The sequence below is a fragment of the Drosophila grimshawi genome, unplaced genomic scaffold, assembly GCF_018153295.1.
Source record: "Drosophila grimshawi isolate 15287-2541.00 unplaced genomic scaffold, ASM1815329v1 contig_848, whole genome shotgun sequence".
NCBI classification, from domain to species: domain Eukaryota; kingdom Metazoa; phylum Arthropoda; class Insecta; order Diptera; family Drosophilidae; genus Drosophila; species Drosophila grimshawi.
In genome coordinates, this window is record NW_025063692.1 from 13,886,428 (window position 1) to 13,908,903 (window position 22,476).

Below are 22,476 nucleotides of genomic sequence, written 5' to 3' on the forward strand. Positions count from 1 at the left end.
ACAAAAACAAAAAGTTATTTTTTGGTTACACTTCATTTGAATTTGAATTTGCATATATCTGTAATTTGATGTTGTTTTTGACTTAATTACCTAAACGCATCTGGATCGTGTTCCATTAGCGCTGCTGCTGCCGCAGCGGCAGATAAATGATGAGCATGCAGCGCCGAATGCGGCAGGGCTGCGGGCGATAATTGTTGCTGCTGTTGCTGCTGAGCGGCCGCTGCGGCAGCAGCTACCGCTGTATTCATAATCAGATGAAAGTCCTTGCTGGAGGCGGCAGCCCCAGCACCCGCCGCATTCGCCGCATCCAACAGCGGATGATAGCTGGGTGTGGCAGTTGCATAAAGCTGAACTGGTGGCTGCTGCTGCTGCTGCTGGTGTTGCTGTTGGTGTTGCTGCTGGTGCTGCTGCTGCTGCTGGTGCTGGAGCAACTGCGTCTGCTGCTGGGGCGATGGCGAGCTAAGCTCAATGTGGGGCGAGTTGGAGCTGTTGGTGGTGGCACCGGTAGGCGTCGTTGCCGCCGATGAGGCAGCCGCATAGCCGCTGCTGCCATGCGGCGTCGTCGAAGTTGGTGGCGCTGTCGAGGCGCTTGTCGGACAGCTACTCGGCGCCGGACTGACCACATTAAGTGATTCCGTAGAGGAGCTTAAGGCGCGCGAATGCGAGCGCAGCTCATCCGAGTGCACCGACTTGGAGCCGGCTGAATCCTCGTGATCGCTGACGCCAGAGTCGTCCTTCAGCGTTGACTGAGCTTCAATTGACTTGCGATGCATGCCTGTCCCAAGAAAGAGAAATGTACACAGCGAGATAGAGAGAGAAAGAAAGAGAGAGAGAGAGAGAGAGAGAGAGAGAGAGAGAGAGAGAGAGAGAGAGAGAGAGAGAGAGAGAGAGGGAGAGATAGTGTTTCATTATTTCTGTGGCCACATTAATGGGTACTGGTCAGAGAGGTGAGAGAGAGAGAGAGAGAGAGAGAGCTGGGCATGTGGAAAGTGGAATGAATGAATTAGGTTAGAATGGAAAAGAGTGTTTATAAACCTATTGTCTCTATTAGCTCTGATTGGAGTAGACTTTTTGGGACACGTTCTCACTTAGAGCTCAACTAGAACTCCAACTCTAAACTATGAGAAATTTATTTCAAGCAAATAAAATAGTCTTACGTAACTTATAGAGCTGCTCAATCTGAATAATCTTATCAAAACACTTATAGCTAATCCTGGACCTGCTGCAGCAAGCAGAACAGATGGCTTAAACTAAATACAAAATTGTTAAATGTTAATTGCACTTGGCCTATGCACATATATATGGATATTAAATTTGTCATATCTAACATTATCCCCATAGAAAAGCATCTAATAAAAGTCATTAGGGATCGCTTTGCTGTTAGCATTTTGAGCATATTAACTTCGTATGCATCCCTCTCTCTCTCTCTCTCTCTCTCTGTCCCACTCATCGATTGCCAACTAATTGGAGATACACGTACTTAATTAAAATTTGTTCGCATCTAACCTCAAAGCTGAGCCTTTAAGCCACTTAAGGCGCAAAGCGGCGGCTACTTGGGAATTAATTTGCGAAACACCCAAAGCATTATGAGAGCTGCAACGCAGGGATGTGGCTGGGGAAGACAAGTGCCAATAAGACCTGCAGTACCATTGGCTTCCCTTCAAACATTTTCACACAATTGAAATAGATAAACGATAAATGTCAAATTAAAGCAGTACACAGTACACAATACACCCACCCACCCAACCACCCCCTCCCCCTGCCCTACGAGAATCAACCCCCTTCGCTGTGGCGTCGCGTGTGCATTTTGCATTTATTAAGCGATTATTAACAAATAAAGGCCAAAACTGAAGTCAAAACCAACCCCCGTGACCCCGACACAAGCACTTGTTAAATGCTGCGGTACCCCTACTCCAACGCATACCCCAGCCCCGGCCGGTGCCCTCCTCCCAATCCTGCATTGAGCATTGAGCATTGAGCTGTAGCTCGCTAATCCGCAAAGTCATTTGAGGCAGAAGCCAGAGCCAAATAAAATGTGCGCAACATATGATGACAAAAAGGACGCGCCGAAAGATGCATCCTGGCCCGGGCGACATGCACGCCAAATATGCTCACAATTTTCGACAGGCCATCTGAAGGACATCTGAAGTTCAGAGCTACGTATATCATTTTATAATCCCCGAGCTGCTGCCCTTTGTCTTGCTCAAAATTCAATTAAAGTTGCCTCAATGCAATGCGATTTATAGGCAGTGAGCGGGGTAGGGGATATGTATATGGATACGGATACGGGTAGGGGAGAAGGAGAGATTTTAGTTCGCTTGGTTGGGTTTTCGGTTTACGGTTTTTGGATTTGGATTTCGATATTGGATTCATGGATATGTTGGCAAAGTTGATAGTTTGATAGATTGTTGCATTTACATTTCTGTTCCATACCTAGTAGCCAGGGCGCCACCGCATCGTTGTCCTTTGCCGATTTGAGTATGGTCTCCGGTAGGGGCAACGAGTGCCTCACCATCGCCCCATACAGACCGTATTCGGCCATTATGGTGCTGCCGCCCCAGACTTTTTCAGTCTTGCGCCATTTGGCCCGGCGATTCTGGAACCACACCTGGAAAAGCAAGAAAACGCAAACGTAATTAAAGATTATAATAACGACAAAGTCTTCACACTTTATACAAATTCGGAAAAAAATATATTTTTTATGCAGAATTTCAAATTGTAGTCGCCTAGATTTCAAAACTATTAGGTTTTGGCAGATCTGAAACGAACTGCAACTGTCTATTATTTAGAAGGATTCTAATTCTAAATTTTTAGAGATTTGCTGAAAACAGGGAAATGTTCGAGATATAAAGGAAAATGCCATATCTCGCACACTTTATTTAATATAGGAATACAGGATTCTTTGGGAATTTTAGGAAATTAATTTGACATTTTTGCAAAGCTTTAACGATTTCAGGTAGCCTTCAAAATCTCGCTTTAAGCTGTTCGAATGTGTATTAAATGTTATGCCCCGAATAACTTGATAATTGCACCATATGGTAAGGGCTACCCATTAGGAACATAGACCATTTGGTCATTGGTCATTGGCCGTTCGTAGTTGCCTCCAAATGCTGCAGCTGCTGTTGTCGTTGTTCTTCTTCTGCTTAAATGTCATGCAAATTGCGAATTATTAAATAAAAAGCTCATTGAAATTGAAAAAATGTAAATGGAATGTATTCGAAATGCTAATACATTCGGACCGTGAAGGCTTTTAGCACCCACATGAAAGACGATGGCAACGGGACAAGATAGAGCGAGAGAGATAGACAGTGAGAGAGTGGGGGAGAGTGGGAGGGAGACTGGGGGAGACAGATAGTAACCGTTAGGGGTGGGGTGGGGGGTTAGAGTGGACTCCCGTATGGCAACTGTGTTCACACATAATAGCAAATAATATACATATTCGCATATAAGTGACCAAATTAGATTATCTTCCAAAACATTAAACCGATTTTCATGCAACAGCAACAGCAACAACAACAACAACAGCAGTGAGTAGCAGAGCCCAACAATAATAAGAAAACATTAAATGTTGATCACAAAAGCGACCGGCAGCAGCAGCAACAACAACTGTCACAATAAAAGGATTTGCCACAAGCAAAAAATAAAATAAATAAAGAAAAGGATGAGCAAGGACGTCGAGTTGGTGAAAGAACCACTCTATATGCATAGCGCGGGGCAGAGTCAAGCCAAAGGATTTAACTTTGACTTAGCAACCCTCACACACAGCACAGAGCTCAGAGCACGCAGGACGTAGGACGCAGGCCGCAGGACGCAGGACGCAGGACCTGAGTACGTCCAACCCTCTGGTTTTGAAAGACTGGCGAAGACCGAAAAAGAAGTCATCATTTTTCTGGTCCATCAAATCGTTTAGTTCTGCTATTAGTCATGTGCGAGACACAGCCAGCAAACAGCGACAGATGGAAAGGGTAGACTGGGTTGGGTATAAAGATTGCCCACTAAAGTGAAATCGGGGCTGGCGACGAGGCAGAAGTGGCTACAACGACGACAACGACGACGACGACCAGTGCAAAGCAAAAATGAAAATTTATAATAAAAAGCAAAATATGCAAAATAGGTTGGCATGCAAAAAGTGTAAAGGGGCCGGGCAGACAGGAGGTGAGGTCTAAAGATAGTGGAGTGTTGGTAAAGTCTGCACAGCAATGTGGCGACATTTTTGCTGAAATTCTTTTTGGCACGGCCCAAAGACGTGGCCAACAAAAATACTGAGAGATTGAACAAATCGCAACAAATCGCATTGGGGATTGGTTGGTTGTGGGTGTATCAGGGTGGCTTCAGCCTCTGTAAACGAAGACAAAGTGTTTGGGCATTTGGGATTGGAAGTTTGGCGGCTAGGTGCCTACGCATTTGGCGTCATAACCATCTATATATATATATATATATATATATATGTATACTGTGTAATGCTCTATGCATGGCCAACTGACAACTTGGCTCATAAATCTAGACATCTGAGAAATTGGCAGCGCCCAAAATGGCTGGCAGCCACTCAGTGCGCTTCGTTGCAGCCCAGTAAATTTAGTGGCTACGCTGCAGTTTGGCCAAGTGCCACGCTGAATGACAATGGAACAGAATGCAATCGATCAGTGTGGAACAGTGTGCAACTTAAGTGCTGCCAATAGCAGCAAAAAATGCATGCCTTACAGTGGGCACTCGATGGAGTGCACCAATTAATGTCAAGCTAACAACTGGTTCTGTGTGCCACAGCGACTGTTATTATGCACACAATATTCTTATGAACTCTTATATATATATATATATATATGCCATAGGAACAATCGGAAGGTTTTTAAGATCTGCATTTTATGCTGTAAATGTGTTTATACCCTGAACCCATTCCAAAAAGGCTAAAATAGTCCTGTGAAAGACAGACACATAAAGTGTATATATTCTTGATCAGGATCAACAGCCGAGTCCACATAGCCCATCTCGTATATCCGAGCAGATCAAGTTTACTTCATTTGATCGATAACTGCTGCAGTTTCATGAATATCGATAGATATCGATTTCGTAAAGCAATTAGAGCCGATGGCGCTGTCTTTATTGCTTCTACTCTTAAGAAGTCTATAATTCAATAATTAAATGAAAATTGCCGTGCCGTCTGGAATTGTTGTGCTCCACATGGAGCTCAGTTGTGAAATGGCTCCAGTGCTTGGTTAGCGTGAAGTACATTTATTGGAATTGGATCGATGATGATCGAGGCAACTGTAGGATGCGATTACCACTTGCATTTAATGTTGGTTGTAATTGTGGTTGTAGCTGTGATTGTTGTAGTCGTTGTAGTTGCAGTTGTGGTTGTTGCTGTGGTTGTGGCTGTGATTGTGGCTGTGACCGTTGCTCAGGTGGCTTCCAATTGGTCTGGAGCGGAGCTGCCAACGGCTGCTAAATTAATTTATACTCACACACACACACACACACGCAGCCTCTAATACTGAGGGCAACACGAGTTGCACTTAAGAGCTTTTTGGGCGTGGCAGCAGGGCAGCTCACAAAGCCTTGCCATGTCTTCTCGTCTTGCCTTGAGCTGGGCCCATTCCGGAGCAAACGAAATCAAATTAATCCGGTTTGTTATTTCATCATGCAACGTCAACGTCATCATCATCAGTTGCAACAACAGACAAAAGGCGATGCAACAGCAGCAACAGCAGCAGCACCACCACACCACCAACAACAACAATTTGCAATAATAAATAGCAACACAGACACACACATAGACACACACACATGTAAACAAACGTCTGCCAAAGGAGCGGAAAATTTCATTAACAAGGCACACAAGGCAACAACAACAACAACACAACAAGAACAGCAACAACAACAACATTAGGAACACAAAATTTTCTGTTGCAAGTAGGGTCGCACAGCGCCTGCTCCGCTTCACCCTACACAGCCTCGCACCACCACGCCACGCCTAGTAGCGCGCAGACCCGCCTCGAGCCCTGATAATTTAATCAACTCTCATTGAATTATATCATTTTGCAATTTGGCGACGCTGCCACTGCAGCAAGCCAAATGCCCACTGTATGCTGCTACCTACAGCTATCCTGCTACAGCTATCCCTCACGCCACTTCCCCTGCGTTAATTTCCATGGAAACTCAATTCTCATTATGATAGCATCCAACAAACTGTCGCTTCATCGAGCGTTTAATTTAAGTGCGGAAATCAAAATAGGAAGTGCCATGAATTTGCCCCAAAACGGAAACCCAACTCCAACCTATGCCTAGATGTGCCCCTCTGACCCGCTCTGTATGTGTGTGCTTGTTGTGTGTGGTGGTGTGTGTGTGTAGTTGTAGTCAGGTGCTGTTCTAGGCTTGTTGCGTTATGCCAGTCGTTGCACTTCTTCAGTGTAATCAATCCAATTTTAGCTACCCCCTGAATAACTGTGATAACCCTGAGAACTGAGACTGTTCTTGGTTGCCCTTTGACTTGGAGGCTCCAAGAAGAATAGATTTGCCATATATTCAGATAAACGATTATAGTTACGAAACAAGGTGAATTTGTACATTTAAATTCAAATATGAATATTGGTTATTGATTGCAATAATCAGTGTTTTTAATGAGAAGTGAAATCAAGCGGTAAGCAATTGTGGTTGTTGGATTCGAGCTAGACCACTTTAATATAGATAACAGCATTGGCAATCTGTCTGTAAATGATTACTTGACCGTACTCCCCTCCCTCAACTGTCCGTTGACAATACGTTGAGAATCACGATGTCAATTTGCTGATTGAAAATTTATTATTATTGAGCTTGGGTTGTGAGCCCTCGTTTTTATGGGCCGCAACATTTCGAGACGTTGCAAGACGCGCCCCTTCTTAGCCACTGGCCACTGGCCACTGGGCTTACAGTCAGCTCGGTGGTCGAATGGCTCAAGTGGTTGCCAGACATCGAGGATGCGCTTCACTGGCAGCACACGACCACGCCCACTTGTCTAGAGCCCTCCCCAAGCAAAATGCACTTGATTTATTGAACTATGAAGCTGCTCGACAGCAATTGAAACATAATGCACGCTTTTTATGATAATGGGACTGCTCTTCACACTAAATAGTTAATAGCTGCTGTTGTTGGCATTAGGAAATGGATTAGTTCAGCGCTCGACTTGCCAGAAAGCAACTACATAGGTATTCCCTTAAATAGGTGTAAGTTTTTCACTAAACTTTCAGTCAACTGTTTGTTAATCGGAAATCCAAACCAGAAGCTGAAGCTGCAACTGATAAGCATCTTAGAAATCTTTATATCGTCGGACAAATCAGAAGCAGCCCAATGCTCGATCTCAGTCTAAAATTATTGCACTGATAAAGTCACAACTACACAACAAAATCTTGAATAGCCTTAATTAGGAATTACTTGGAAGCTAGCCTGTAATCAGTTTGATATTGTTGATTTGTTTTGTGGAATCTGGTGAAATGGCTTCTGGATCTTTTTACAGTCTTAAGTAAATTAGATTCATATCAACCATAGCCTGATTCCTCTGACAACATTTCTGACATTCTTGAATGCCTACAGAATGTAAGAGACTTAAGGGGCAGCTTGGGAAACTTGGAGATTCGCCACAAGTATTCCGTGTTTATTTTCGATCGATGTTCTGAAAAGTATGGCAATATTACCTGATATTCCAAGAAGTGTATGCAATTATTTTGAAAACAATTATTATAAATTGAACAACATTTTGTTTCAAATTAATAAAATTGAATTTTGATAGCAAGATATAAATGCATTTTTGAATTTGTTTCTTATTTATTGGGGTTTTTTTTCTCCAGAACGTGGTGGTTATCGTTTGTCTTCGATTTTCATTAATTGTTTTTTTTTTGTTATTATTAATTTTGCAAAGACAAATAACTATAAGTTGATCGGCTGTTTTATAAGATGAATGTTATTAAAGGCATCGAGAAATGTGTGTGATTTTGGGCTCCCACTTGAACCTGATATATTTTTTATGCTTCTGGCAGCTTAACTCCATGTTGAGATGCCACTTGCAGCTAGTCTCATTAACTGTTTTGCTGAAATATACGAACAAGTATTTGACGGTTTTCATTAGGGATATTGAACAGGGAACGGCTGCTCAGTGGATTCCATTTGGTTGCTTTGTGGTCTCAAGTTCAAAGGTGCTTCAAGCATTTGGACCAGCTTACCGTCACCATCCCCCTCCACTCACCATTCTCCATGCTTGCCCTGGACAAATGTGAAAGCAATTTTGCAGATTTGTTCGGGCGGCTGCACTTTGACAAAGATCAGCTTTTACAGCCGACCGTTGTGGCTCAAACTGTTAGCCATAATTAAAATATTGGTAACCAATCAAAGATGTTCTCTGGTAAAAGCGCACCCTTAGGGCCTGCTCCCCCTGCCACCAAGGATGGTGCTGGGTTTAAGTACAAATATTTGTGCACTCGTGCTGCAAAATTGCGCAAATTGCATGCAGCGAGCAGGATGTGTGGCACAATAACAGGTAGCAGGCAGGCAGGCAGGCAGTCAGGCAGGCAGGCAGAGTGGGAAGCAGTTCGAGTTCAGTGTGTACTTTTCAGGTGACATGTCAGCGCAATGCATTCGATTGCATACGACAACCAGTATCTCTGCCCAGCCCGCCTCACCATATATGTGCATACCTCTCTCTATCTATCTACCCCCTCCTCATTGCATCTCTCTCTCTCTCTCTCTTTCCCTCTCTGTTTGCCCGTTTTATGTGCGAGAGAGGATTTGGCCTGGCTTTCAGTTTGTATGGCATGCGGCTTTTATTAGTTTACTTCATCAACTTGACAGGCAGCCAGTGAGTCAGTCTGCCCATCTGTCCTTCAGTCCGCCAGTCAGTCAACCATTTGAGGCGTGTGGAAATTTCATAACGACTACGAGCAGCCCCTAGCTCCTATCCTGGCCCTACGCAGCCTGTTCCGCTTTACATGCAATATTCAATTGACATTCAGCAAAGGCATTTCGCGGCATTTTTCCATATACTTCCCAACCCATCGGTCTCCATACACACACACACACACACACACACACACTATAGTGGGAACTTCCATATTAACTTTCATATGAGTTGAATGGTCGCGAATTTTTTTTTTTGTTTGTTTTTCCATTTGTTTTTCACAACTCTTTTTCAGTCTTGCGATTACAAAATGTGAATGTAAAAATTGTCTGGCCCCATTTATTGCAAAGCGTTTTTAATACCGTGAAAAAGTAACAAAACACAAAAAAAAAACAAAAATACAATCAAAATGGGTATAATAAAATTGTGTACAAACTGTGTCCTTCAGGCAGAAGAATAAAGTCCTCAACTCTATAAGATTTATATAGATACACCTGTTTCAGCAATCAGCAGCAGAGTCGAGTTGGAGCTCAACAAATATATGAGCTAGAATAACTAATTTCCAATTTCCTTAAAAAAAAGAGTGAAATAAATACTATATCAAGAAAAATATATGCAATCAGTTTGTAAGTACACCATTTGATTAACCTGATTAGAGGGTATCTGGGACTCGAACACTCTCAAGTACAGCATTTTTGAATATTGGTTTGTTGTTCTTTTCGAGTATTAATTTACGCGAAACGGAACAAAAGGCTTGAATTTGGTGTCGAGGCACTCGAAAGCGCAATGAGTTTTACATATTGAATATGATCAGACATAAATACTAACTGAATAAATCGACGAAACGCAATATTAATGACCTTTAGTTGACATTGAGCTGCGATGCAATTGCCATTGCCGTTGGCTATTAATTACAATTGAAATGATATTTTAAATGCCTCATGATTAATGGATGGTTGCGATTTTCTAATTATCCGACTTAATGACGGGGTGGGTGGGGGTTGCGGGGACGGGTGAGCTGTCGAGCGGAGGGTTACTAAATATCATTCAAATTGAAGGGGCTGTGCCAGCGCAAATGAGCCTTCAGTTCGTTAAGTAATTTAATTTACAAAGTGCATTAACAATTAACAATTACGATAGAACAAAACAACACATTTAAGGTTCTAACACACACATATTGGATCATTGGACCTTGACATAATGGATATTGCCACTTGCCACAGACTTTGATTCAGCTACGAAAATCCACTTGACTGACTTTAGAAAAACGATATATTTCCATAGCACGTCAAATATATAAACAGATATACATACATACATATATATGAATGGGATCCATGTATATTAAATTTCTGGTTTGGAATATGCATGCATATATGAAAGACACAATTAATTAAATAAAAATTGCGATGTAGTTATTGCTTACAGATTATTAATATTATAATCGATATTCAGAAGTTTTTATTTATTTATTTGTTTTTTTTTTTTTAAATATTTATTATAAATGTATCAATTTCAACTGAATTCAACATTAAATTAAATCAGATTCAAATTACATTCAGACTAAAAATGATTACAAGCAGCATATTAATAGCAATATTATTATGTTAATAAATGCATTTTGCTTATATTATTGTGTAGACACAAGCTGAAAAGTGGAGGAAAACGAAGTATCTCCACAACAGTTCTTCTGCTTCCCTCTTCACCAGTTCACCAAACAACAACAATAATTGCAATGTTTATTAACTTATCCCCCTTCTAATATATGTGTATATAATATATATAAATATCTGAATACGGTGGCCAATTCTGGCCTAAGTGAGTTGGCTTTATTGGCCAACAACCGTGTAATCCCTGTTTATGTTTGCAACTCTTTTGTTCGACTGTTTTTTAAAGTGCGTTTGCCACTTTCGAGGTCTTTAACTGACATAATTGTGGATTGTGCTAAATCTTCTCTTAGGCGAACGAACACATTGTGTTAGTTAGACCCTAACTCATTCGGGGCGTGGCCCCGTCAGCCGCAGCAGCCCTATCACAATCTGTGTCAGCTGCTGGGCAACTCTCGATTCGCTTTTGGAATTGCCGCACGTCCGTTCAGGAATTTCTATTTTGCCTAGGACCGCAGGGCAGCTGCTTCAGCTTCTGCTTGGGCTTCTGCTTCTGTGGGGCACTTGGCATTATTGGCATTTAGAACTTATTAACATTAAATCGCTTTCACTGCCAGCACTCTTGCGTAGTTTTAGGGGTGGGTCCGCTTGGCGCCTGTCTGTTGAAATTGGAAATTCCTTCATTAATTCTAATAAGATTATTAGTTGCCGGCGTCGCCAGCGAAATGCCCAAAAATGCCAGCCAAGTCACACGACCAAAAGCAGCTCCTTGTTAGGGTATTACTTAGAAGCAATAATCGAATAATTTCGACCGAAGGTCGAACGTCGGTCGTTCCTTGCTTGTTTGTATTTTGACACCTCGAAGTCAACTCCAATCAGCGACGCTGGTTGTGTGTTTGTTTCAGTGTGTGTGTGTGTGTGTGTGTCCGGGGTATTTGTGGTCGAGGCTCGTGTGAAATTCAAATAAATAGATAGCAAAACAAACCCTCAAATCAACCCCCAACCCCCCGACCCCTTAGAAAAACTCGTAAATCCAATAAGCATAAGTGTGCGCGATCCCGAGGGATTCGACTGAAGCTCAGGACGAAACGAGTGCGAAATGAATGAAATTAGCGCACGTTAATCATAAACAAACTAAAGACCCACTACACTACACAGGGATGGGTAGTCCTCTTGTAATCCTTCGGTGGATGAGCTGCTGAGCTGATGAGCAACCCTTTGCGCGATGCATGATTCACAAGAAGTAGCAAAAAAGAAACAAAAAAACCGAAACCGAAACAGAAACAGAAACAACAGCAAAATCAACAAATTGCAATAGTTCTCACAAATGTCAAGGGGGGGAAGGGGATAGATTTTGGCTCGCTAACGGTTCGAATCTGTATGTGCTGCACTTGCAACCTGCTGTGTGCACACGCGACCAGCCGACGGCTCTGCACTTGCCAATTTGTTGATAACTACTCAAGTGAAAAACCAGAACGACTATTCGTCTGACAGACCTGCCTGCCACAGACAATGCTCTCTCTCTCTCCCTCTCTCTCTATCTCTGTCTCTTTCTCGCTTTCTATCTCTTTTCTTATAAGTATAAGCTGAAATGCGTAATGACAATTGGCAACGTGTCTCCAGCTGTGAAAGCATGTGGCCAACAAAGCTAACTGTTGTATGAGTTTAGCAAAAATGCTCGTACTTGTGCTATGAGGGTGATTACTGGCAGTGTGCTCATCCATAGTTGAAAGCTTAGCTAGAAAAATATGTATATACATATATATACATATGTAGCTTTTAATAATGTGTAATTACATAACACACAAATACCGGAATTGATATTATGCGTCCCGAAAAGACCGCATCGAAACCAATCATTTTAGTCGATCCTATTACTTAGGTGTATATAGACAAAGAAGAGAATATATATTCCCAATTTGAAGTACTTAACAAATCGTATCTTTCGTCCTAATCTTCCTATGACAGCTATATTTAGATTTGTGAACGCTTTCTCTTCTCACTCTGCACAGCGCTTACAAGTTGCAACTATAACAATTTACGAAAAATCGGTCAACAATTGATTTAAATGCAATTATATTTGTACACCTATTCTTACATATATATATATATATATATATATATGTGTGTGTGTGTGTGTGCATATGTAAATACTTAATGCTCATCAATCCCGTGTCCGATAATATTAAGTGTTTTTTATCAACAACTCATCAGTGTTGAATGGCCGATTGACCCAACAATTGAAGTCACAGCTGCAGGTGCGTGTCACTGACAGCGATTCACAGCAACAAAAGCAACAACAATAACAACAGCAACAGCCACAGAAACGGCAACAGCAACAGCAACAGCAGCAGCGTAACAACAACATGAGTGTTGTCAGTGCGTTGTCATCATCATTTTCATTGATGGTAAACCAATCATTTTTCAATTACATTCACCGCTGGATACAAATTGTCTGATTTGCGTGTGTGATTGTCTGTAAATGTGTGTACTGCCTGCCTGCCTGCATGTGTGTGAGTGTGTGTGTGAGTGTGTGTGTATGCCAGACGCCATGCCACGCCTATTAGCATCAGCCCATGCTTGCCGCATCGCAGCAGCTACCTTCAATTGTCAGCTTACAAAATGTCCTTCAACTGATTTGCACTTTGCCAAATTTCGTCTACTTGGGTATTTGCAACATGCATTCCAAGATTGTGATGTCTGCCACAAGAAGCAACTTATAAGCGTATTTCCTTTGGATGATCGTTTTGGTTGATTCAAATTGTTGATAACTAGACTGAATGACTAATTTGTTTACTGGGATAACACAATGAATGCCGTCGCTTTCAATAGGATTACGACACCATTTACGGTTGCTGCAAGATCATTCAAGTGCTGCAACTAAACTAATACTTTGTTCCAGTTGAGTTACGATATCAAGTGTTTTAATATCGAGTCCTGCAGTGTATTGAAACTTCGATGCATTTAAAGGATGTGCTGTCAGTGCTTGTTCAGATTATTTATTTTGTGTTTGGTATTTTGTCGCTGACTGGGTCGTGAAATGTTTTCTTTGGCGCGACTAAACCAATTGAAGTGTCAGACGCAGCCAGAGACGACGCCGCGTGGCGCCACGCCTCCCACCCCCCCCCCCCAAAACAGTTGCAACAGTTGATGAAGTGCACAACTTGGCGCGTTACTCGCAAGTGGGTTTCGGGTCGGTTTGGGACTGCTGCTGCTGCTGCTGCTGCTGCATGCTGTGTGGCCATTATGAAACCATAATTTGTTGACAATTCTTCAATTAAGGGCGCAGGTAGACAAGGCTCATTGCGCCCCACACTCGGAGCAACTCCCCCAACGGCGAGCACTTGAAATGAATGTTTTCTAATCTATAAAATTAATTTTGTCAAAATCTTGTCGAGTGTTTTGTTTGGTCTTCCGCCCAACCCCTGGCGCCTTAAAGTGCTACCCTCCGCCCACAACCAGTGCGGGGGTAGCGGCAACAGCTCCCTGGGGATGCGCTCAAGAATTGTAAAATATATTTTCGCTCTGCTTTTGAGTTTGGGTTGGGGTTTTCAGTCTGTTTTGTTGGTTGGCTGATTTTCCATCGCATTCGCTTTCACTAATCAGCAGTTTCAAAAGTGCCCCTCCCCCTACACCTCCCACTGCCCTGCCACAATGCGTCTTTGGCTTTGAGCTGCTGCTTGTTGTTGCAAATTAGCGTGAAATGCGATTTATAATGTCAATTGTATGGAGCTGCATGAAATGCGGCCATGGACTTACCGCAGCTTGGCCATAATTGAAAAATATGCTTAACACACAAATCCACAAATACAAATACACTCACACACACACACACACAGATGTATGTATATATGTATAAATAGGCAGAGAGATGAAAGTGTGGATTAGTCTAACAACGTGCAAAATTGCGTGAGTTTAAAGACTGGTTGGCTCCCAGGCTCAGTCTCAGCCTCAGTTTCAGCCTCAGTTTCGTCCTCATCAATCAATGCGCTGCAGCAGTTAACCAACACCAACCCCCCCACACCCTCTCCCACCACTCTCCATCCCTCTTTAAACTTGTTATTGGACCATCAATCACAGGACAGTCGTCTAGCTGCAAAACTATTTGCTCTAATTGGATAACATTTTGCCGCGCCTAATTTTCAGCCATAGTATCACCGCTATCCACTATCCACTACCCAGTACCCACTGCGCCCTACCTACTATCCACCATCCAGTACCCACTACTAGCCCTTACCCAGGTAGCAACCCTTTAGTGAGAACAGCATAAAACACATTTTGTTGTTATTGTTCTCTTTTGCTGTGTTATTGTTTTTCTAACAAATGGACAACCGTTTTTACTGGACCAGGCCGAAAGGAAGGAAATTCGTTAGCTGTCGCCCCAACTGCACAGAAATGGCTTAAGAAGTAGCTGAAAACTGCTGAATGTTCAGTTTGCTAATGATGTTAATAAGAACAATAACGACGACGATGATGATGATGATGATGATGATGATAATGATGACGATGATTTTTGTTGCTAAGTACGGGGACTTGTGATGGCTGCAGCAGTCAGTTGGATTTAATGCTTTAAATGTAGATATTTGATGAACTTATTAAGTTTTCACAATTCGCGTTTTCTTTATTCTAATCACTTTTAATCACTTTTATTTTAACATATACGTGTGTATGTATTTTGTGGATCATCTTAATTATATTAATTATAATATTAATGTATATTTATGTATATATACATTTATATAATATATTTATTTATTGTATTTACTAATTTGGCTTAAAGTTTTAATTTTCTCTTACTTCTCTTAGTATTTGTTCAAATGCTCTGATTTCTATTTTTCTAATTTTGAAGCATCGATTTTGTTCTCAATATCATTATTATAATTTTCATTTGGAATTATTGGGTTCAATTAAATCATATTATTACAATAATATAATTTAAATTAAATTTTAATAATTATGTATTTATTTATAAGTAAAACGGACGAAATGTAACTCTAACTCTAAAGAAAAATACTTTTTCAGAAATGCTGGCGCTTTAAAAAAAACATTAGATTTATACAAAACTCGTGTTGTGGATAAACTTAAAAACTTTATAATATGACTGCGATATTCTACTCGCATAATTCGCAAACTTATTCCAATTAACCACAGATAGAAGAGCTATAAATATACATATGTATGTATCTAATGAAGACGGTCGCTATAAATGGCTACAGAATCGATCACCATATAAGGTGGACTCAACAGTGCATTCAACTTGGTGGCAACTCGATCGAATGACAAAGAGACAGCAAATCAAAGTAATCATGAGTAACTCCCTATCCACCATCCTCCGACCCCGAACTGATTCACCTAAAACAAATGAATGAATTGTGGAAAAGAAAAGGCAACAATCGATTTGCCGCTTGCGGGTGGTTCACTGACTCTCCGACTCTCTGACTCTCTGAGTCACAATATGACGAGCGAGCAGTACTAACAATTGTGAATGCGATCGTGAATTGCCCCGATGATAAGTCTAATTAAGCGACTATTTCAAATGCTGGTTAATTTGCACCAGCCTTTCACTTTTTTTTTTTGTATTCGCAATAGCTGACAGGGCCTACGACAGGTGGTGAGCCAAGGCGTGGAGGCTGCGGGGCGGAAATTGGGGCTACGGGGGCTAAGTGAAGGGGTTTTCAAAATACAATTAAAAAGGTGTTATTATATTTTCACGCCTCGACTGCAGCGACGGCAACTGGGGAAAAATCAACAAGCTGCGACTCATCCACATATATGTGCATATATACATACCCATACATATATATATATACATATATATATATATATATATAAGTACGTATATAAATATACATATACTAGTCGTACTCGTACTCTATATAAAGTCAAAGATTCAGCGTGCCTCGTCTCTAGGCCGGCAGGGGGCGTGCTAAAGGGGGGCGGGTAGCGGCCCAAAACGTCAACGACTCTGAATCCGACGAATTATTTGCAGAATCATCAAATTAAAGGTTTGATGTTGATTTCAACAAGCGGCACCCGGGCGGCCGAGAGCCGAGGGGCAACTGAAAATATATGGAACTGGAACTGAAGTTGGAGTTGGACTTGTAGACGGAACAACAACAACAACAACAGCAGCAACAACAACAACAGCAAAATGCATTCACATTGAGAGAAAAAAAAAACTGTTAAGTCATGCAACCAACTGCCTACCCCCCGTTCCCTCCCCCACCCATGGCATTGCAGCTAACAGCAGCTATGTGTGTAGCACATCCCCCTGTGAACCCCTCCGCCCAGGCGATGAGCAGCCGGCGAGTGTCTGTATAATTTTCGTTCGTTCTCTCGAATTGGCTGTCATAAGTTTTGAGTAGAAAATTGGTGTGCAACACAGGCAACACAGGCAACAAGTACAAGAACAACAACAACAACAACAGCAGCAGCGAAAATCCCGACGCAGTGCAAGGCAAACAAAATGTTGCATGATGTTGTTGCTGTTGTCAAGTGTCTCACAATGAAGAAGCAGAAGAGAGCCCGAGACAATGAGAGACAGAGATGAAGGAAAAAAAAGGATTTCTTGATTGCGATAATGAGTTATATTTAATTTTCAAAGCAAATCGCTAACAGGCGGATGGGGTGCTGTGGGAGCAAAACTGGCAAGGCGACAATCGAAACAGCAGCCACTTGAGAGCCGACAACAAACTCATCGTACCTGAGGGTCCAAGTGTCAGGTACATACACACCACACTATATATACACACACACACATGATCTTGTACACACATATGTACATATGTACCAGGTACATACTTGGCATTTAAATAGTTAAGAGTTCGAAGTAGCGCTGATCCTCTCAGCTGCGAGCCTTGGAGCTATGTGCCCGATAAAGAAACGCAAGGACAGACAATAAGCAACAATTAATACGAGAAGAAAGGAAATGAGTAAAAGCTCCTTTTCTTGGAGAAAAAGAGATGGAAACCTTTAAACGAATATTGTTGTTTGTTTTGGTGCTATACAAAGTATACATTTCAGATGCAGGAGTAGCCCAAACTTATAACTCTAGCAGCAGATAGTCGATGTAAGCCTGGCGGCAGCTCAAAAATATGCATCCATAATCTTACCTGTATTACAACTTGGATTTACGAACAAAATCTATAAGCCCAATAGCAAAATCTGACTTTGTTATATTTATGTTATCAGACTTGAGATACATTTTTTGAGTCCTATTTGCTAACAGGAGTTCACGAGCCGAACTTAAACTTGAACTAAAATCTTTTGGCATTCAATAAATATATATGTACATAGGTTAAGGCATATGCAAATTAAGTTTTTAATCAGAGTTCCGCCTCTTTAGCTGGCTCTTTGCCTAATTGTAAGTCTCATAAATTGAGATACCTCTCCACGATGTGAAGAGAGATGCATTGATTGAGCTCGACCACATTTCAATTGGTTAATTGGATTGCGGCACAGGAAATCTATTCAGCTAGGTGGCTTTCAAAATTTCGAATGACTAATTTTCGGTGTCTAAACACTTTGCCAGCATCTTCTCACACTCGCGTTGCCCCAATCAAATGTGTAATAATAACAACAATTTGTGTGCGTATGTGTGGAAGTGTTGTTGTGGGTGTTGAAAATTGGTTTTGGCTTTTGGTTGGACTTGGAGTTGCTTGAGTTTCCCAAGCATCTCGAAGATCAGTCGGCGATTTAACGATAATATTTATAGAGTAAATAAACTGAATACACATCTACCGTTTGATTTGTCATGCGATAATTACGCTTTTCAAAATTCGATAATAGGCCTCATTCAGACAGGCGGCCCAATTGATTGCCCTCTTTCTCTTTGCCGGCTGGCTTCGAATGATTCGATCGATCGGACAAGAGCTGATTATGACAATGATGTGAATGATGATGATGGTGATGATAATGATGATGTGAACGATGATGATGATGACAGCACTTTGCACATGCTTAGAGAGCAGCTTGTTAGCGACTGCTCTAATTGTTTGATGAGTTTTAACCTTTAACTATGGACTTCGTTGGAAAAAGTATTTATAGCTAAACTGACTCTTCGAGCGATCGGTGAAAATTACAATATATATATACCCTGTGGCTGTATTTAACAAGCTATTTGTTTATGTATATTTAATATCTTTTATTTGGTCACCTATTTTATTAATAAAAGTACGCTTTTGCTGAACAACGTGATTTATATTTGACCTGGAGAAAAAAAAAATATATTTTAACATTTATTTTGAATTACTATCGAACTCTTCGTTGGAAAAATATTTCGAATATTTAAAGTAAGATTAGTGATCATTTTTCGTCTATATGCTGTCTAAAATATGAATTTATTACGGTGTTGGAATTTTATCGAATGATGTTAAATTTGAAATTTTAAGATGGGTATCTTCACTAATTACTACTAACAATTTTTTAATATTGGTCTAATTAAAATACCCGCAGAATTCCTAAGCATTTTAATGTACATACATTTAAATATTGAATTTTATGTTTAATTTGATTTAATTTTCTTTTCATTTGTTGCATTTTTCTGTGTTAAAATACTTTACATCGTCATTCGACTATTCGTCTTACGTGCCTAATTATCGTTCGATTGCTGCCCCAATTGTAATTGATAACAATTCCGCTAGCAAGTTCCACATGAATGCATATGCGTCGGCTAAGTACACTCCAATGGCCAATGACGCCGACACCCCCGCTCCGCTCCGCCCCGCTCCGCTCCGCCCCGCCCCGCTCCGCTCCGTCAAACTGCTCAGCTCGTACGAAATCCATTTGTGCCATCAGCTGAAGCGTTAAGTGTTTAACAAGCTACTTTCCCACTTCAAAGCACCAAAAAAGTAGCAACAACTCACAAGAAAAGAAAAAAATTAATATAAAAAAAATCAAGCAAAACCAAAGCGGCCGAAATATTTGGAGATGATAAATTTGGCTGATGAGATCTAAATGAGTCTGCGCGCTGTGCTCATTTTGCGCTAATAAGTCTACAACAGCAACAGCAACCGCAACATAAACAACAACAACAACAACAACAATGAACAACCTGAAAAGGCAACAACAACAGCAACAGCAACAACAACAACAACAACAACATCGAACACTGAATTGAGGGGAATGGATAAATTTCGTGCGTGTCGAGCGCCTCAAGCGTGGGTTCTACGGGCTGCTTATGGGTTTCTCGGCTTTGGATTGTCTGGAATCGTTGGTTACTTTCCTTTTACATGATTTTCAGTTTTGTTGCTGCGCAAAAATCATTATCTTTGAGGCTGGTAAGCGCTGGCATCTAAACGAGGCTAAGGTCACGTTTTCGCGCTGTGGGTGGCAAGTGCGACTGGCACTTCCCTTCTTGAAATAAACAACAAACAAAACGCAGCAAATTAATAATAACCAGCAACAAACAGCCGGACAACAGCCGAACCCAACCCAGCCCAACCCAACCCAATCTATCTCTACTACCCTGCTCTGTACTCCATTCTGTAGCCGTCGTTCAATTCTACGCGGAGCGTTGTTGTCGCCGCTAACAGTCGGATAATTGCGACAATGTTGCTGCACTTACACGTGTCATCGTCATCATTATGATCATCATTCACAACATCATTATGAGCATTAGCAGACTCATCAGGGAATGGCAGTAACTTGTTACACACTTCCCCAAGCAAATTGCAACCCTTAGCTCTGATACCCAAAACGCTTGAAAGCCCATCCAAACACAAACATAAACCCAAAACCCATCCCTGAACCCGAAATCGAACTCAACCCTGCTGCTTAGTCAAACCACAGTGCCACACATTGTTGCCATTGACTTTTACATGTGTGCCCAGACCAGAACAACACCCAACCCACTGGTCTTCTTTGTTGTTGCTGTTGCTGTTGCTGTTATTGTTTTTGTTGCTGTTGTTGTTGTTGTTGATTATTATAGGATATTACGAGGCTTAACGAGCTGATGCACCAGCTTCTATATGCAAATATTGATAGCTGATCCAAATGATTTCTGCCTCTCATTAAGAGGACATTCGATAGTTATACAGTTAGGATAACTATGTAATATAGCTGATCAGACTTGTGTAAAGCACTAGAACGTCCATGCCTCAGGTAACTATTGTACAAGTATGCAAATCGAATGAGTTGAAACAATGCTTGAAGACATGGTTAGGCAAGGGTAAAAGAAGGGTTTTCGCTGGTGTAGTTCGATTGGTATAGAAATGAAATCGTATCAAAAGACTTGCACCTATTTGGTGTCAATAAAACCGATATATTGATTGGCTGGTGCACGTTAGCAAACTAATGTCCAATCTACAACCTTCGGTCATATTTCCAGTTCCATTTCCAGTTCCAGTACGAGTTGCAATTCAATTGGACTCGGAGCCACCCACTTGCTGTCGCATTTCCGTTGCATTTTTTCCCAGAATTTTAAGTATAGAAAATTAAAAACCACTTATACCTACAGCTTGCCTCAGCTCCATGCGAGGTCTATTAACATGCAGGGTTGACATCCACCGAGAAAGAAAGACAGAGCTAGAGAAAGAGAGAGAGAGAGAGAGAGAGAGAGAGGGAGAGGGAAAGGGAGAGGTGCTGGGGTAGAGAGAAAGAGGAAGGGGAAGGGGATGCGTAGGTAACACAATACGACAGGCAGCAGCAGCAGCAGCAGCAACTACTTAAAAATGCAATTATATGCATTATTTGGCTGTTGTGCGCTTATTTTTATACAAAAATACGCAGAATATATATAAGAAAAAACGAACTGGAAGAAACGAAAAAAATAAAAATGAAAATAAAAATAAAAATGGATGACGATGATGGCAACCGCCAAGTATTTAAATGCCCACCTCAGCTACTAATTATTACCAGGAAAAACGCTTGAAATTGACGTTTCATTTTGGTTCGGCGGGGCACGTCAACACCAACAACACCAGCCACAATGAGCGAGGGGAGCTGGTAGTGTGGGTAGTTGTTGCTGGTAAGGAGTAAGGGGGAAGAGGGGGAAAGGGGTATGTATTCTTCTACTTCTACACCTCTGCAACGGCAGCGAGGCTCTCCCGTCTGTTTTCACTCAAAGCTATGAACAAAAAAAAAAAAGAAAAAAAAAAGAAAAAAAAAGAAAAAAAAAGAAAAAAGGAGTGTGAGGTCCGCGTCGGTGTCGTGATTATGCACAACCGAAACCGAAGACAAGACGACGACGAAGACGAAGACGAGGCGAAGGCGAAGGCGAGTTGAAACGATCGACTGCAAGGGCCCCGGGTCGAGCCACTCACTCAAGCAACTCTTCAACAGATTAACGCACTCGAGAAATTATAAAAAAATAATATTTTTCTTAGAACTGATACCATTTTAAACGAATTGGTACTCGAGTCGCCGAGCCACAAGCAACAAAATGAAGAAGTCCGACGATCATCATGATCATGATTATCAGAATCAAAGATCCATGGGGCGAATGCATGAGAAAATGCCCAAAAGCGTTGACAAGCTGATTGACTGAGAGAGAGAGACGAGACGAGACGAGACGAGTCGAGAGAGAGAGAGAGCGAGGTAAAGTGAGGCAGGGAGGCAGGAGAGTAACATGATCGCCGGCGGCCGATCGCAGCAGACGGCATTGCGTCAAGTGGCAGCATCGGCGAGTCGACATGTCTGCCACAAGTCTGGTGGCTGGTGCCCAACCCAGTTGGTTGCACCGAACGAACGCTTGGATGCAGTTAAGGATTGGTTCCCATGGCCAGCGCGTTTCGAAGCTGCCAATCGGGTCGCAGCTACTCCAAAACTCCAATGACGATTGCACATTTCATTTTTTATTTCTGTATCTGGTTTTCTGTTTTTCGAACGAGAGACCAACTAAAGCTTCATTCAGCCTCCATGCAGCCATTGTCGAGTGCATCGTTCTTCTTGTTGTTGTTGTTGTTGCCGATTGGTCTGCCCCACGACGCGTCGGCACTTGAGTAAATTAGTTTCGTAGAACTTGTAGGCTGGCTTTAGTAGCGCATTGAAATTAGTTGAAAGGCCACAGAC

The 22,476-nt window shown here is 41.7% G+C and overlaps 1 protein-coding gene across 1 annotated transcript in view; it reads right to left on the reverse strand.

Annotated features, from left to right (window-relative positions):
* Window positions 1–22,476, reverse strand: part of LOC6565908 (myb-like protein Q) — a 46,459-nt gene that overhangs the window by 423 nt on the left and 23,560 nt on the right. The window contains exons 5-6 of the mRNA XM_001992701.2: window positions 2,434–2,608; window positions 91–775 (exon numbers count right to left, since the gene is read on the reverse strand). Of these exons, the coding sequence (XP_001992737.2) occupies window positions 91–775; window positions 2,434–2,608 (860 nt within the window). The remainder of the gene's footprint in view (window positions 1–90; window positions 776–2,433; window positions 2,609–22,476) is intronic.